Source organism: Magallana gigas, chromosome 7 (assembly GCF_963853765.1).
Source record: "Magallana gigas chromosome 7, xbMagGiga1.1, whole genome shotgun sequence".
Taxonomy (NCBI): domain Eukaryota; kingdom Metazoa; phylum Mollusca; class Bivalvia; order Ostreida; family Ostreidae; genus Magallana; species Magallana gigas.
In genome coordinates this window covers 37573359-37589620 of record NC_088859.1, presented here as the reverse complement: position 1 = coordinate 37589620, position 16262 = coordinate 37573359, and the positions used below count along the sequence as shown (strand labels likewise).

Sequence of the window (16262 nt, the reverse complement as noted above, 5' to 3'; positions counted from 1 at the left end):
GAATTACGAATCCAATTACTGCTCTCTCTCTCTCTCTCTCTCTCTCTCTCTCTCTCTCTCTCTCTCTCGTATTTTATCTATATATCAACTGTGTTTAATTTTAAATATTATTATCCAGAAAATCTTCCCAAGGCGGGGTCTAAGGAATAATTTGCTTGCCGTTGGGGGATGTCCGAGACTATGAAGTTTAAATTTTCTAGTTTGGACTCCCTCCTTCCTCTAAGTCCGCATGTGTTTTTTTTTCTCCAGTGAATAGCATTAATCACCATATGTAGTACTGTAATAATGTACTACTGAGTGTTTTCCATTAATGCTCTATTCACTTGCTGATGAAGTTTTCGTATCTTTTTTTCTGACGATGCTTCCATTCGAGTAAAAGAAACACAGTTTTTCATAAATCTAGTTTATCTTTCATTCAAGCCAATACTTTCATTCCTACCACGGACAAACTTAGTTCCGTCTCAGACGTATTTCATGTGAAAAACTACATACGGAATTTAAGCCACGTAAAAAAGCAATCACGAGCCAGATTCATGATAATATTATGTACATGTATTTGGTATACGTATTGTTGTCTCTGTAATTAAACCTCGTACAATGCTAAATAGTACGTAAAGATCGAACGAAAGATTTGAATGGTACACTTGGAATTTTGGGTATACACTTCCTGCTGTAAACTCATATAAACCAATCGAAATCCCCTGCTATCGGACTCTGTGAAATGGATCGGTGTGTGCTTGTTTACGCTATCTTAGCAGTTCTTCTTGGTTTTTGGCCGCATGTTATAGAGTCGTAAGTTTCTATAATTACTTGTACAATGTACTTATTTATCGCCTACGTAAATTCAGTTACCAATATAAAAATGTAGGTAATATTTGTCTAAATAGTGGTTGGTTAATAAATTGGTGTAACTTTACGGGGAATCAGCTTTTATATTCAACGTGAAAATAAGAATGTGTTTTTTTTTCGGAAGAATAAAACATCTAAATTTGCATCATTAATTTCATTAATTAACACCGCACTACTTAGAAGTATAATAGTTTAAATCTTGAAATGGGTGACGAAAATGACTACGACAAGTATAGGAATAATAACAAATTCTGCTGCGGTATTAACACAGAAACTAACAGCATATTGACAAAAATGATTACGAAAAGAAATTTTATCATTTATAAATAAACTGATTAAGTGACTGTATGAAAATCATTGAAATATGAAGAGCATTAATATTAATGTTTGCTTGAGATGTTTTGTTATCTGTTTAATAGTTTGTTTATAATCTTAAAGTTTGGGTAATCTACATAATTAATAATTTAAACTTTTATATGTTTAATTTGTTAAGATGCAAAATGATATCGCACGTAAGATATCCTAAATAACATACATTGTGTATAAAACCATCATGAGGAAAATAATTGTCAATTTTAACAATGCTGCTTGATTGATTAGATTTTTTTTTATATTTTTGTTTATTTTCTTTTATGAATATACTTTTGTATATATACAATTTGTTAAGATTTTCATAGAATGATTCAATATCATCAGGTTTGGCGTGTGAAAAAAACTTCCCTTTACAACCCTGAAAGAAAAGGGATGATATTTTGTTGAAAACAAGGGAACCTTTTCTTAAATGGAAGATAAGAAGCTTTTTATACAGAGATAATCAACAACTTGTGTATTTATCATTCACTGTACGTGTAGTAAGAACGCAACAAATTCACATAATTTGACTAAGAACGCCAAAAATATTAGGTTTACTTTAATTTTGTACTGAAGAAAAAAAAAGATTTTCTTATTTACTGTAGATCTGGGCGAACAAAATGCAATGCATTAAACTATACGTAACAACATCGATTCCTAGTGTATTTTCGCTCTATAGAAAATCAGACCGAGATAGCGGTATGATAAGATATACATAAAATAGAACTTTCTTATAGACTGGTATTAGCGGGATATTCAATTATTCGTTCACTTTGTGATGAATTTGCTAGATGCATGCATTAAGCTTGCTAGATCACGTGACGATAATATTTCAAAAGGGGCGTTTACTATTATCTATAAATTACCAGGACGTTTCAAAGCAATGGAATACAATCGCATATAATCTGATGGGGAAAACACTCATTAATTCGTAAAGTGCCATCCATTTATAACGTCATTTATAGTTTCGTTATGGGAGTTTTCCTTTATTTCATAATGTTTACAGCTGCGTCATCACTGATGTCCCGATTTTGAATGCAACATGACCAGGCCCGAGTTTGTAGCAAAGACCCTCTCCAAATGTATATCTATCCTCGTAATTAAAAAATAAAAAACAAGCCCTGCTAAGACCATCTCACCTTCTGGAAATATTGTTGACTTGTAATTTCCAATGGTAATTTTAAAATTCAATCCGATTTAATTTCCTTTGTTGGTAAAACCGCTTAAAAATAGAATTTTTCTTTTAATGACAGCGTACCCCATTCACTGAAATCATATTTTCGGGTATGGTTCTGTAACCATCGGGACGGAACATGGGGAACAAATTAACATTATAATAAAAATAACAACATATTTATCAGCAATCAATAGACAAAACTTAAAAAAGCATATGCCGTTTTTAAATATATGATCATGTAAGTATATTATTGAAAACAAATATTTGCGTTACCAATAATCGTGTTGGTTGAATACAGTTAAATCATGATCATAGGTGTACAAATTTTCCTGTGTTGACTGCATTCGTTGTAGTTTGAAGAAGATATAGAGCACTAAATTGTCCTATTGGAAGAATCAACTTCATTCATATTTTCAAATGTTTACGGAAAATATTTTGTAAAATGATACAATAACCAAAGTGAAAGTCTATTTAGGAGCTGGTTTCATTTACACTATTCTGTCATCGAAAGAGTTTCAACAACAAAACAAAAACAACTAGTCAAAGTCTCTAAAAATAAATATTTCTTTTCTAATTATTAAAAATTTTAATATTGACGATATCCTATTAAAATACATATATGTTAATCTAACCTTTTACTCGTAACAAAATGTTCCTTGATTGCTATATAATAATCTTATTACAGTACGTATCACGACTGTTGTACATGTGGCTAATGACCATTAGGTATCTAGGCCATGCCTTGAATAGATAGTTGTCTATGACATTGTGTCTATACCGGTATGAATATGTTTTTGAGAAACACATATTTTTATTAAACAACATCCGGAAATAACAGAATAAGAGAGGAAATTCCCACCCTATTCCTACCAAGCGGTTTTCCCAAAACTCTACCAGGGCGCTCTCACTCATAAGACATATAAAGCTCATGTTGTAAAGAAAATTTAATAAAGTATTAAAAAGAAACAACGTTTTTAAAGAAATAAAAAGGTGGAGTTTGCCAACAAATATAATAGAACGTAACAGTTTTAATTTTGGTTGTTGGGCAAAAAACCTGAATTGACAATAATAAACATTTCCAATTTGAATTTTGTGCATCACCATGTTTTACACAAATTCCAAAATCTTTCCTGTCGTCGAAACTATTCCATCGACCAACCTTTATTGGGGACGATGGTTATTTGCCCTGATTTTCACAATAATATTTCTTAAGTTTCTGAGTAATACACCCATAAAAATAAATATTTATTCAAACACAGCCTTTGTTTTTAAAATTCTTTAAGTGATACCTAATTGAAAAAATACCTTCACAAACCGAAAACTGTGGGATTTTCTCAGACAGTATTTTATTTTAATTCACTTGTCTGAACTCTGTTGCCCTCAATAAGGAAAATAAGAAAAAATTGCAATGTTCTCTGTGTTATTATACATAAGGAACCAATAAATGTACTTGATCATGCATTTTGCCTTCATAATCTGCTTCTTAAAATGAAAATTTCTTACTTCTCCATTATGATATTTATGTCTTTTTTAATCCTTACTATTATAATATTTGAATTTTAGTTCTATTAAGTATTAATACTAATTTTGTTTTCCAATATAATTACGATATCGAATACATGTACATTGTGTATAGCAGCTCTTTAATTACAAAGGGTAGACGATCATTAGATTACTCGGTCTGTCTCGTATATAATGTTACAGAAATGGACAAGCAGACATGATTCGAAGTGAATAACTAATGACAGGAAATGAAAATACCAGACAATAATTCCTACCAAGAGGCTTTGTTTCTATCTTTCAACATTGTTCAAGATGTCACTAGATACCTTCAGAGCATACAAGTTTATAATACTTTTTAATTTGCATGTTCTAAATGATAAAAACATCTATCAATACTGTAAATGGTAGCACTAGGATATAAAAAGCAAGAAAGCAATAGGGATATGCAAACAGTTTAGTAAAATTGAAGGATTAACACTGGAATTTGAACATCAGACTCTGTTATTTCTTTCCCCAACGTCTGTGTGTGACATTGCACTCATCCACCCAACATAACATTTTAATTAACACTTTATTATTACCCATTTCTTGGAATAATTACTAGTAAACCGAATATTTTATTTCATTGGTCGAAAACACATTTCCCTATAGAAAGGAAGGTTAAGAAGCAAAGACATCAGTTATATCTTATTAAAAAGTTAAAAATATCGTGTTGTCAATTCAAGGAAATTAATGGACCCCTATGTATATGGTACCGTGTGTGACCTATTGGCCTGACCTTGCACTCGTCCATAGGTCAGTTAAAGCCTAATACCGTACCCCGCCTTACCGTCACCAAATCTGAGAATTGACCTCAAATCTATGTTCTTTTCCTGGAAGGATTTCAGTTGGTTGAGGACTGCGTTGAGTGATTTGAAATATTGGTCACAGCGGGGTCAGAAAGTGTTGAAATCTAATGCATTTTTACATAGTTTTTCTTTTTTTTCGAAAAGAGCATATAAAAAAGATATTAATATGAACTTGAAAATTTTTAAATCCCAGTGACAAATTCCAATGCAATTTACAGTATACATAAAAAATATTCGCCTCCAATTTATTTTCGCCCCTTTTGCCTCCATAACTGGCAAATTTAAGACTTGATGAATTTTTGGTTTCAAATTATCTCTTTTAAAATATAACTATGTCTTGGCGACCTGACGAATTCGAGACGGGGCGAAACTGTTTTCAAGAGGAGCGAAAATCACACAGGGCAAAAAATAAACCCGTATATAGATTACGTGATGCCATATACAGCTATTAAAGAAAATGTGCAGTTCAACAATTCAATTCTCTCGCATTGACAATAATTATATAATTGTATTTTCAGGAAAAAATGTACAAAGAAAACCATGTATTATGCAGCACAGCATTACTGCGCCTCGAGGACTCTGTGGTGGTGGTAGGTAGCAAAAATTCCATTGACTTAGTACTTGTATACAATAATCTCATTTTGGTATTTCATAATTCAACAAGCATCTTATTTTGACACTAATATAATGCCAAGTTAAACAAGAAGTGTTTTTTCCGGCTTTTAGACATTAAATGTGGAAGAAATCATTTCGGGTTTTTACTTTTATTCATTTTTGGACGTTTGCATAACAGACCCAATTGAGCTTTAATTTGTCTGCAGTACTTCTGCAGTTCATGACTAGATAATATAGATAATTCTGTTTAGTAATGTACATTACTTATTCGTTACTATTAACTGAGCCAATCAAGGCCCTACCATTTTATGATGCTACCCCAAACTTTGGTGTATGAATAACAATATTAAGTGTATTTAGTGTATTTGAGATCTGTCACGAGGAACCTTTTGGCTGACCAGTTCAGATCTTAATTCAAAAGATATCAAAATAAAACAATTTTCCCCCTAAACTACGTATTCCTTTATAAGATTAATATTGGAATTGGAAACACACTGTTGTTTTATCTATGTTGTTGCTGTTGTTTAATTTAATGAATTAATATCTAAACTATTAATTTCGGGTTCACATTAAAAATATTTCAAAAGTAATTTAATACTTGAACCTCGTCGATCATTTCAGTTTCAAAACGAAGTCCTGCCTGTCTCAAAACTCTCTGACCTGTTTTCTCTTGTGGTTCCTTGCACTGCGTCATCAGAAAGGGCATTGCAAGAAACCGTTTGTATCAGACCATTTAGTTTAACAGTGCATTCCTCCAATCCATTAGTGCCATTTTAGAACTTATAACTGTATACACACATCTTACAGTGACTCGAGTGGATACAGACGTATATCAGTTTACGAAATCTCGACCGTCTGCTGCCCGGGCTACATTGGCTCTAACTGCGAGACCCGTAAGAATGCTTTTTGAATCTTATATTTCTTTGACAAGTAGATCAATATACATGTATACAATGTTTTAATTGGAATTTTTTCTTCCAGCGATATGTAATCCTCCGTGTGCCAATGGGGGAACCTGTGTTGCTCCGAACCAATGTTCCTGTCCTTCTATAGTTGGAGGAAATAATTGCCAAGAACGTATGTTGCATTTAGTGTTGTTTTCGGCGCGTGTCATCTGCACCAAATCAAACATACCGCACATTTATAAAATTCAAAGCATGCGATTTTAAACCAACCTTAAAAATCTTCCATCTGTTATGGCAAAAAGGGTTGGAAATCAAGCAACGGTGACTTTTTGATTCTTGTTATCAATTTATTTGATTGTCTGCATAACTTGAACTACCTCTCAGATCTCAAGAAATAATCTTAATACACTCATATTCACCATTTGTCTTACTTAAACGTCTAAAACCTAATTATTTGTATATTGATATTTTAGCGGTCACGTGTTCGCATTTACAACCTTGTTTCCCCGGGACATGTAACGGTAGCTCTTGCATTTGTGATGAAGGTTTCAGTGGAGCATCCTGTCTTCAAAGTAAGTATATGTTACAATCTATAAAAAAATACAACGTTACGATAGAAATTACAGCAATTCTCACAAACGATGAATTGTTTCTTTTTAGTGGAAAGTCCGCAAACGGCAACGTTGTCAAGATTTAACGCCACCCTAAAGAACGTCAAGAGATCAGATAATCGCCAGCTGTACCAATATAACGCCGACGCTTTCTCTAGCTTTGAATTACTGTGGGTGGGCCGGAAGAGTTACAACTACTTCCTGATTGATTTCGAGGCAATCTACAATCCCAACATTCCCTACCCGCCGTCTTACATCAACGGCTCAGCTTTTGGTATCATATCAACGCACAGCCGTGTTATTCTCTCAAAAATCGGTCGAGGAGGAAGTACGGACTTAACTATCTACAATTAATTGTTCATTTAAAAAGATTGAAATCAGTTTTAGTTTTAAATATATATTTTTATATCGATTTTGAAGTTTAATTCAATATAACTATCCAAAATATAATAATACAGGAAGAGAGATTAATCACAAATTCGTACAAGCTTTATATTTTGTACATATATAACGGATTTGTTGTCTTTAAAACAGCCGTTAGTCAAAACCTGTATGAAATGTATCTATTTCTAATATCTGCCGATGTATCTCTGTTAGATTTAAGTTTCTTACATTGATTTTCAGGTGGAACCACTGACGTCAGTCTGAACACGACCCTCCCGTGTCCCGTGTCCTACAATGACACGTCACCGTCCACTGAGGTGTACAGGTGCCACATTTCTTACGATGAGTTTGACAGAACCTTGGAGGACGGCGATAAGTATGTAAATGTTAATACATCCCCCCCCCCCCCTGAAAAAAATATTTTGAAAATCTTCAATTCTGTTTTAAAAATAATTGAAATGCTTACACTGAGTTCACAATCCTTTTTACCCACGTGAAGAGATGTGTGAAAAATGCAAAAACATTAGCTTATGTTTTTTTTTTAGTTTAACCATTGAAGCCGTTGTTGAAACCGGCGGTTACAGAGATCTCTGGCACAATGGTCAGTTCTACACGCGGGAGAGTTTCAATCGGTCCATAACCAATACGCATATCAACTTTATGTTTGACTTCACTAAGCCTAAACACTGTTCTTACACTAACAATTGCTCCACAACAAATGATGTTCCTCTGAAAATCCCACTTGATGCATCCAAGGTATAATAGTGTGAAATAATATCAGAGGAAAGTAAAGCCCACCAGACAACATGTTCTGTATCATCACAGACAATTGTTGGTTTGGAAGGTTTTCTGTATATAGCGTTTTTCGATGTTTGAACTTCGTAATATATCAACGATGGTCTAAGTCTGGCGAACAGGACCTAACTATTCTTATTATTATTTATGCTTTGATATAAATGTAAATGTACAGTAATAATTGAAATAAAAGGTACGGACACAGTTATTTATTTATTTTTTATTTCATTTAAAGTATCCTTTCACCTTTGGCGTTGATGATTGGATTGACATACCTTCTGGAATTGAGAAATATTTCCTCGAATTCCATCGAATGAGAAAAAGACTCCACACTCAAACCCTTACGGAGGAAGCTCCGATGAACCCATTCTATCGAGAGGCGAGAAATGAATCCAGTCTTCCGTTCCCCGAGTTTACTCCGCCAGATTCGGGCATTTACTCCGTAATTCTACAGGTCACGGATAAAGCAAACAATTCAGAATTTGCCAGACAGATCGTCATATATGACCCAAACTCTACTATCACAACAACTGGAGAAAACAACTTTCATGTATCCAGCGCGGAGGAAGAGAGCAATTATAACTGGCAATCCAGATGCTCTACCGTGCGAGTCACGTGGGAAAACTACTTTGAAAATTCGTTTCACATCGACAACCATTTCTTGCTCCCTGTAGAGGAGTTTCCAACTCAGTTTCGAGGCGGCAATGTGGAGGAATTAAAAGACGAAATCGTGAAGAAGGTTAAAACTGTTTATGATGACCATGATGGAAAGAGAACCATCTCTGCCGTGAAACACGTGAATGGAATAACAGAATTTGAGTACTACTATACTTACATATCGTATTCAAAGTCAACCGGAAATGAAACACAGAATGAAACAAGCACTAAAGGAATCATGATGTCGACTGAAACTCCTTACACAGCAATAGTATCAACTGAAATTGCTACAAACATTGATAACTTCACTGAAAGTTTAAATAATACCGAAACAGATAATAACAGTAGTACTGTCGCCATGACTTCCGTTACCGTAGCAACAACTGGTGCCGTGACCACAGGTTCCCCTTGTTTGCCTACTCCAAACACCGGGAACACCGAAAACCAATGGATAAAGATTCAGAACATCTCGGGTGGTACACATACTATTGTACATCAGTGGGAGGATGGTGACAGTATAAACATTTCAGTCCGTGCCCGCGATATCGTAAACAACACCAAGGTTGCTTCCAGACTTGTAAGCTTTGACTCATCGCCCCCGTACTCAAGTGAAGCAGTATTCTCGAAAAATACAGGCAACAGAACATTCGAATTTTCCAGCAGGTTCAACCTTTTCCTCTTTTAAGTGCAAATATCGAAACATTCAATTAAGCAGAGTTTTACTAGTATATTTATTGCGCAATAAACGACTTTTTGATCGGAAGTATTTCTTAATTAGAATAAGTAAATACTGTTAAAAATATTCTGCTCATATTTAGCAATGCTAAATACAGAATTCAATAACAATAATATCACACTTATCTTGTATAAGCATAAGTTTTGTTGATTCAATAGTGTACGAACAAGAGCATCAGACAAGCACAGCGGAGTCCGACAATTACAATGGCGCCTGATAACGAACGGAGAGATACACGAGGAAGGGTACTTCATCAACGATCCAATTAAGGTACAGCCTTTATATTCAATGCAACTCAAATCAAATTGAATACATTAACTTGTTATATAGCGATTAAGTCGAGTGATTACTGGACAGTTGTCTCTGTTTTGCAGGCTGCTGACTGCACAGATCCGTCGAAATGCTACTGCATCCCCATGGGTGACTGCTTTAACATAGACATGGAGTTTGACTTTAACAACTGTTGGCTGGCCATTGACAAACCTCTATTGTCCAATGCGTCTTTAATTTTAGAACTCGAGGCATTCAATCAAGCCATGTTATCGTCCAATGTAACACGTTATAAGGTACATGGTACATGTCTTGATCTATCCGTTTCTTTTACTTATTTATCAACTATCACATGAACAAAATGATCTCACAAACTGAAATTCTAATATTTATATATAATTATGATTGTCTGTATTTCTAGCTGAGCCATCTTACGTCATTTGATGGAATTGACGACAGTAAGTGAAACACCTATCATTCTTCTTATTTAAGATAAGCAATTTATAATATCTGACATTATCAATTATGTGCAAGGCATTTATACATGCAAAAATTTACCAGAAATCAACAGAATTATGTATTACTAGTAATAATGATTCATCAAATAATTCTTATCGACTTCGGTTCACAAATCAAGACAGTACAATGCAGTGTCAAATTAGCCTATTTCTGAAATCTGTTTGATGGAGATGGACTATCATACTGTGGTTTCATTAGTATTTAAGCATATCAATTTTCGTGGATAAAGTCAAAATCACAGTTTCAAGGATACGCGTAAAATTGTGGCCAACGACCATATCAATACAAATTGTTAGTAGAAATTGCAGTTCAATATTCACTTAATTTCATGGATAAAATTAACAACGAATTCAACGAAAATTGGTATTCAATGAATATTGATGAAACCACAGTACACATCTTAGCGATGTTGCACTCTTACAAATCTTGCAACTTAATATCATAAATTGTTGAGTTTGATTTCCATTGTAACCCACATCTGCAATAATTACCAGATTCATAGTCCATACAACTGAGCGGTTACAGTATGCTTTAATTGACTTTTACAGGTTCAGGGATCACAAATTTGAAAAGCGAGGATTTAGGGATCGGGATCAAGCTCACGTGGGACACTGTCCCGTCCTGTTACAGAGTCTCCTACATCTCAATATTCCTGTATACCGACTGCGATAAATCCAAGCCCCCAAAGGAAATATCCCTCCCTACAGATAGAAACGAGTTAGAAATAACAAATCTGGAATCTGGAAAAGAATTCTGTATCGAGGTCATTTCAAATAGTTCGGGAATCGCAAGTCCCATTGTGAGCAAATTGACCTTTAAAACGGCAGCTAACATCCCTATAGCTATGATTGCGGCTGTCAGCGCAGGTACGAATAAAACACCGAAAGTTTGGTAAAATAAATGATATAAATATGGTATTTTCTTTTATAAACGTATTTCTTTATATCCTGTAGAAAAATGAAATATCATTACATCCATTATTAGTATCTCTTAGAATGTGTTGTGCCTTTCAGTGATCGCCATTTTACTAGGAATAATTGTTATCTTCGTCATCCTCTGGAGAAACGGACACGTGAAGCCGGAAACAAAGCGGAGACTGACCATGTACCTCAAGAGACCGGTCACCTTGATGCAGGGTTTGAGAAGGGTAGGTACAGAGTGTGCCTGTGTGCGCGTGCATGCAGTTGCGCTTGTTTGAGACAGAGACAGAGGCAGAGAGCGGGATTTTTTGGGGGGGAGTGTATGATGTAAATGACCTACCACGTTCTGTATGTCTATCAATAAAAATTATCATTATTAATGTTAAGATTACATTGTGTATAAGACGTCAATTCGTAGCAAAAGTTTATATTAATTAAGTGCGATGCTGTGTCGTCGATAAATAGTTGTGTTCGTAATATAGATTGGTCAGGTTCATCATTTGGTGGTCAGTTAGGTTTCTGCAGTAGAAAAATTACTACAGTCTAATAAATGATTTATACATTTCATAAAAAATACTGATATATAATCTTTTTACATACAAAAAAGATTGTTTTTGCAGTCAAACCATGTTGATGTGAATGTTTGTTTTATTTTACAGCAAACAGGGTTTTACAGTGGTAGGTTCCAAGACGAGGACATCTACGACTTTGGTAAAATGGTGTTCTCTGAAAACGAAGGATGGTTGTATGGATTTGACGATATTGACCTGAAGGGAAAATTAAAATCCGGAGGATTTGCCGATATCTACCTAGCAAAGATTTGCAAAAAGGATATGACGGTGGCCAAAATTCTCAAAGGTTGATAAAATGCCTTTTTTTTTTATAATTGATTTTGCATGAATTTGATTTTGTTTAGGCTTTTCTCAAAATATTGTACAGTCAATTTAATTCTCTTAATGAATTTGAACAACATGTTGAAAAAAGTAATTATCTATCTTAAGAGACGTTATAATTTTCTTCAGGTACTTAATATAGAGAGGTTGATATAAACATGTGCAATTATTTATGATTTACTGTTGAATGAACGTTAACATGGTATATTTAAGAGCGTACTGGCGTTCGACCAGTTCTTGCCAAGTACCATTGATCACAAATGAGTTGTTAAGTAATTTTTCGTATATATTTTTTTGTTTTGATGAAATAACGTAACAATGCACCGGCGAGAAACGGTACTCGGTGAGAACTAGTCGCCCGCTAGTATATACATGTATTCTCTTTTGAGAAGTGGACAGGCATAGTGGATGTAGGCTATGCCTGTCCACTTCTAAAAAGAGAATAGCCAGTATATAGTGCACAGTATTTCATAATTATATTTTTTTTTGTTGCAATTAGATTTCGTCGATTTGGTTTTCATAATACGAACATTCAATGATTAACCCCCCAAAATTGACAGTTTATCAAAGTTTTATTTATATTCAATAAATCTTCGAAAAGTGTTTTACTTATTTTATCGATGACGTCACAATAACTTGTCTTGTTTCACAGAGGACCACACTGAGGAGGATCGTCTGGTCCTCCAGGCAAAGATCAGCTTCTTCGCTACAGAGGTCCCTCCGCACGACAATATCATTCAGTTCCTCGGCTCCGTCCTCAATCACCCACTATGTAAGCATTAATTGGATTCATATACCTTAATCTAAAAAATTTAGAAATGCTTATTATTTAAATCAAATAGTACATTGTTTTTTTTTGCAAAAAGGAGGGGGGCTTTCTTTGATATAACCTGATTTTTTAACCTTGATTACCACAGTTGGTCCCTATATGTTACTGGAGTACTGTGAGCTGGGGCCGATGAGAGATTGGCTGATTGAACACAGAAATAAAGTGAACGATGAACTGATTACGGAGTTTTGTAAACTGGTCCAAGGAATAGCAAAAGGAATGGAGTGTTTAGCGATCAAAGGGGTAAGAACAAACTGCTTATCAATGTGAGGGTTTTTTTTTATTCTTGTAAAATTTTCTTTAAGAAGTAATCAAAATGTATTTAGACCCATGTTTGCCATTAAGACGCATGTTATTCACATCATCAAAATGCAACACAGGAATTAGAGTTTTATGAACTGATATTAGCTCGGCACATTAGGATTCGAAGTTGAAAAAAAAAATAGATTCAAAGAATGATTCCTTAATGATTATATAATTTTTAACATTGTACGACTGTACGATTTAATATTAAAATAGTCATTGATAAAACATGATGATTTGGACTATTTGTTACAAAATTGAGTCGTTGTGTTATCATAGACAAAGACCATGGAATATATAAATATAGATTGTTATACAAAATGCTTCATCTGTGATATTAATTGCTTAACCTAGATTGTTCATAAAAGACTTGCTACAAGAAATGTTCTTCTGACCTCACGCCTAGTTCCAAAAATAGCAGGCTTTGGACCGACACCGGAAGAAGGAAAGAACGAGGTAGACAAGAAGGGTGGCAAGGTAAGCAGTATAAAACTATATGTAATCTTTTTCCTCCCTTGCTTAGTATGTTCTTAAGGGCAACTGTATATTTTCAGAATCGAAAACCTATGAAGTGGCTCGCTCCGGAATGTTACGAATTTATGCAGAACTGTACCACAATGAGTGATGTGTGGACCTTCGGTGTTGTTATATGGGAGACATTTAGCACTGGTAAGTGTTGTTTTAAAACAGTTTCTACAAAACAAATTTATATATCTTGACACAGTTAATGAAAGCTTCTTTCGTTGTTCTTTTTATAGGACAGAACCCATATCCTGGAATGGATGCGAAAATCGTTCCAATGAAAGTAAAGAGCGGGTATAGAATGAGTGTACCAGAGTTTTGTCCAGAAACGTAAGTGTATGAGAGGGTAAATTCTTAAAATCGTTTAAAGTAAATTTAAGATATTTATATAATTATCATTTCCTGATTGACAGTCATGGATCAATAATGGAAAAATGCTGGGCAACCAAACCGAAGGATCGACCGACGTTCACCAACATTGTAACACTGCTGGACAGCTATTACGATGCACGGTACCCGTGTGACTATGAGATTGCGGACACCGTATAGTTATTGATAAAATCCAACATTTGACTCCTTCTTAATAAGTGTTCATGGACGATATTTTTTTTTGGCTTGGGCTATTGACTTCAGGGTGAAATATTGCTTGTTTTATTTATAACACAATATTTTTTTTTTATCAAATTCACATTTTGTCAAAACATCAAACTGTTTGTATTTACATGTATTTTAAACATTTACTTTAGTACATATTTTTATGTATTGTCATGATTGATCCATTAGTGAGGAAAGATAAAGTGTCCTATTGACCACTTCATAAAGATTATACTTGTTGATGCGAAGAAAACAAATGCCATATTTAATGAAACTAAGCTTTATTAATATTTTTTGTTATTATTTTGTATTTATGATTGCAAATTATTGATAATAACTAGTATCATATATGTGGTTTTTTATTTTAGTATACATGTACTAACATTTATATTTTTTCACTTTTCGTCGAATACATTTCTGTTTCTGTGACGAAATCCCAAATCATCGTAAATCAGTGTTCCACATACTGCAGGTTCAATTGTCGATTCTGATTTTCAATTTTGATTTACAGATAAATTGAATGTACATTTTGTTTACAAATATACTCTTTGAGCACTCAAAAACTATGCAGGGATTCTATTGTTGTGTGTTTATTTAAGCTTTAAACTGTTCCTTCGTTATTATTATATACCATTTACTCTCTTATCAAACATACCAGAGACAATCATATTGTAAACAATAATTACTTAATAAAGCATATCAATGAAGTTATACAATCATGTATTTATTTTCATAGAAATAAACGTTTTAAACAATTTTTTTCCAGCTAATAGGGTATCAACCAAAGATTGCAAAAAGAAAACTTGTTTAAGTAGAAGTTTGCATTGATACATTCGTTGTTCGTCCATTTGTTTTTCTTATTTAAAAATCCATCGATCGAAAACAAATACTTTAAAAAAATCATTTTTAGCATATTATTGTTCTTCTAAAATGAAATTAAAACAGATGACTATGTTCAGACTATTGTAAACTACTTTTTCCTCTCCATGTTAGTGTCCAATACCTATAACTATGGCAGGGTTTTTGCCATGTTCAATTCTTAATAGCAGCTGCTAGGGTTGGGATCCTGACTAAGCTCCTTTTAAATGCAAGAAAGTAATAATTATTATGTATCATCTCGCAGGATGACACATACAATACATTTATCATAATAATATAAAAGAAATACCTAAACAGCATAAAGTGTATGTGACATTCAAAGCATATTTGAAATACATGCATATAATATAAAGATAATATATATAAGTACATGTATGTAAACTGAAGATTCCATCTTGTTTAAACAAATAAAAGAAAATGAAGGTACACAATTTTGTTTTACATGTATAACATATTGACACATATAGAAGATTCATTGAACTGTACATAAAATCTAAGATACTTATATACGTTATGTATTTGCTGTCAAAGGGGAAATCATTACACATCACACACTCACAGTTCTAGGATTCCCCTATAGCAGCTCCACTAGCTAAAGAGACAGACACTCCAGTAGCGTGAGTTATGTAAATTTTTGTAGTTTTAAGATGAAAGGAAAAAGAGGAGAACAAACACATTATTGCTAGGCATCCAGGAGATTTATCTTGAATATAAAATGTAAAAGCTTCAATGGCAAGATTGTGATACATTTTGTATCATTCATAAATAGCAACAGAATTTTCTCCCCCCCCCCCTAAAAAAGTGTGCACATTGAAGGACACAAACAAGGAACTGGTCACTCCTCTCCCCGCCAAAGAAACGATGGGAGTTTTATCTGGGGAATGAATAAAAATACGTGTCGATTTTTTTTTTAATCCGTGCCTCTGTTTTTTTTTAAGATAATGTTTTAATAAAAAACAATAATGTTTTGATAAATAAAATTTGAATAGTACTAGTATTGTTTTTTAAAATTATTTTTGAGTTTCTTTTCTCGAAAATGGCTCAGATAACCAGTCTGTTCATGTGTTTTAGATGCGTCAGATGCATTCATATTTCAGTTATC

At 33.7% G+C, this 16262-nt stretch overlaps 1 protein-coding gene across 1 annotated transcript; it reads left to right on the top strand.

Annotated features, from left to right (window-relative positions):
• Positions 1 to 685: 685 nt before the first annotated feature.
• On the top strand, positions 686 to 15963 carry LOC117684138 (uncharacterized). Its single transcript, XM_066067514.1, has 21 exons — positions 686 to 792; positions 5247 to 5318; positions 6151 to 6236; positions 6325 to 6420; positions 6722 to 6820; positions 6909 to 7187; positions 7484 to 7619; positions 7789 to 7999; positions 8274 to 9358; positions 9590 to 9701; positions 9806 to 9997; positions 10123 to 10159; positions 10769 to 11086; positions 11234 to 11367; positions 11800 to 11998; positions 12686 to 12805; positions 12951 to 13105; positions 13520 to 13642; positions 13720 to 13834; positions 13924 to 14017; positions 14101 to 15963. The coding sequence occupies exons 1-21, from the start codon at positions 722 to 724 to the stop codon at positions 14234 to 14236; spliced, it is 3870 nt and encodes a 1289-aa protein (XP_065923586.1). The 5' UTR covers positions 686 to 721; the 3' UTR covers positions 14237 to 15963.
• Positions 15964 to 16262: the final 299 nt, after the last annotated feature.

Excerpts from the sequence above, each read along its gene's own strand:
- LOC117684138 (XM_066067514.1), top strand. The coding sequence starts at position 722 with ATGGATCGGTGTGTGCTTGTTTACGCTATCTTAGCAGTTCTTCTTGGT. Across the intron at positions 9,702-9,805 it reads TCATCAACGATCCAATTAAG|GCTGCTGACTGCACAGATCC; the intron begins GTACAGCCTTTA and ends TCTGTTTTGCAG. Across the intron at positions 11,087-11,233 it reads GATTGCGGCTGTCAGCGCAG|TGATCGCCATTTTACTAGGA; the intron begins GTACGAATAAAA and ends TGTGCCTTTCAG.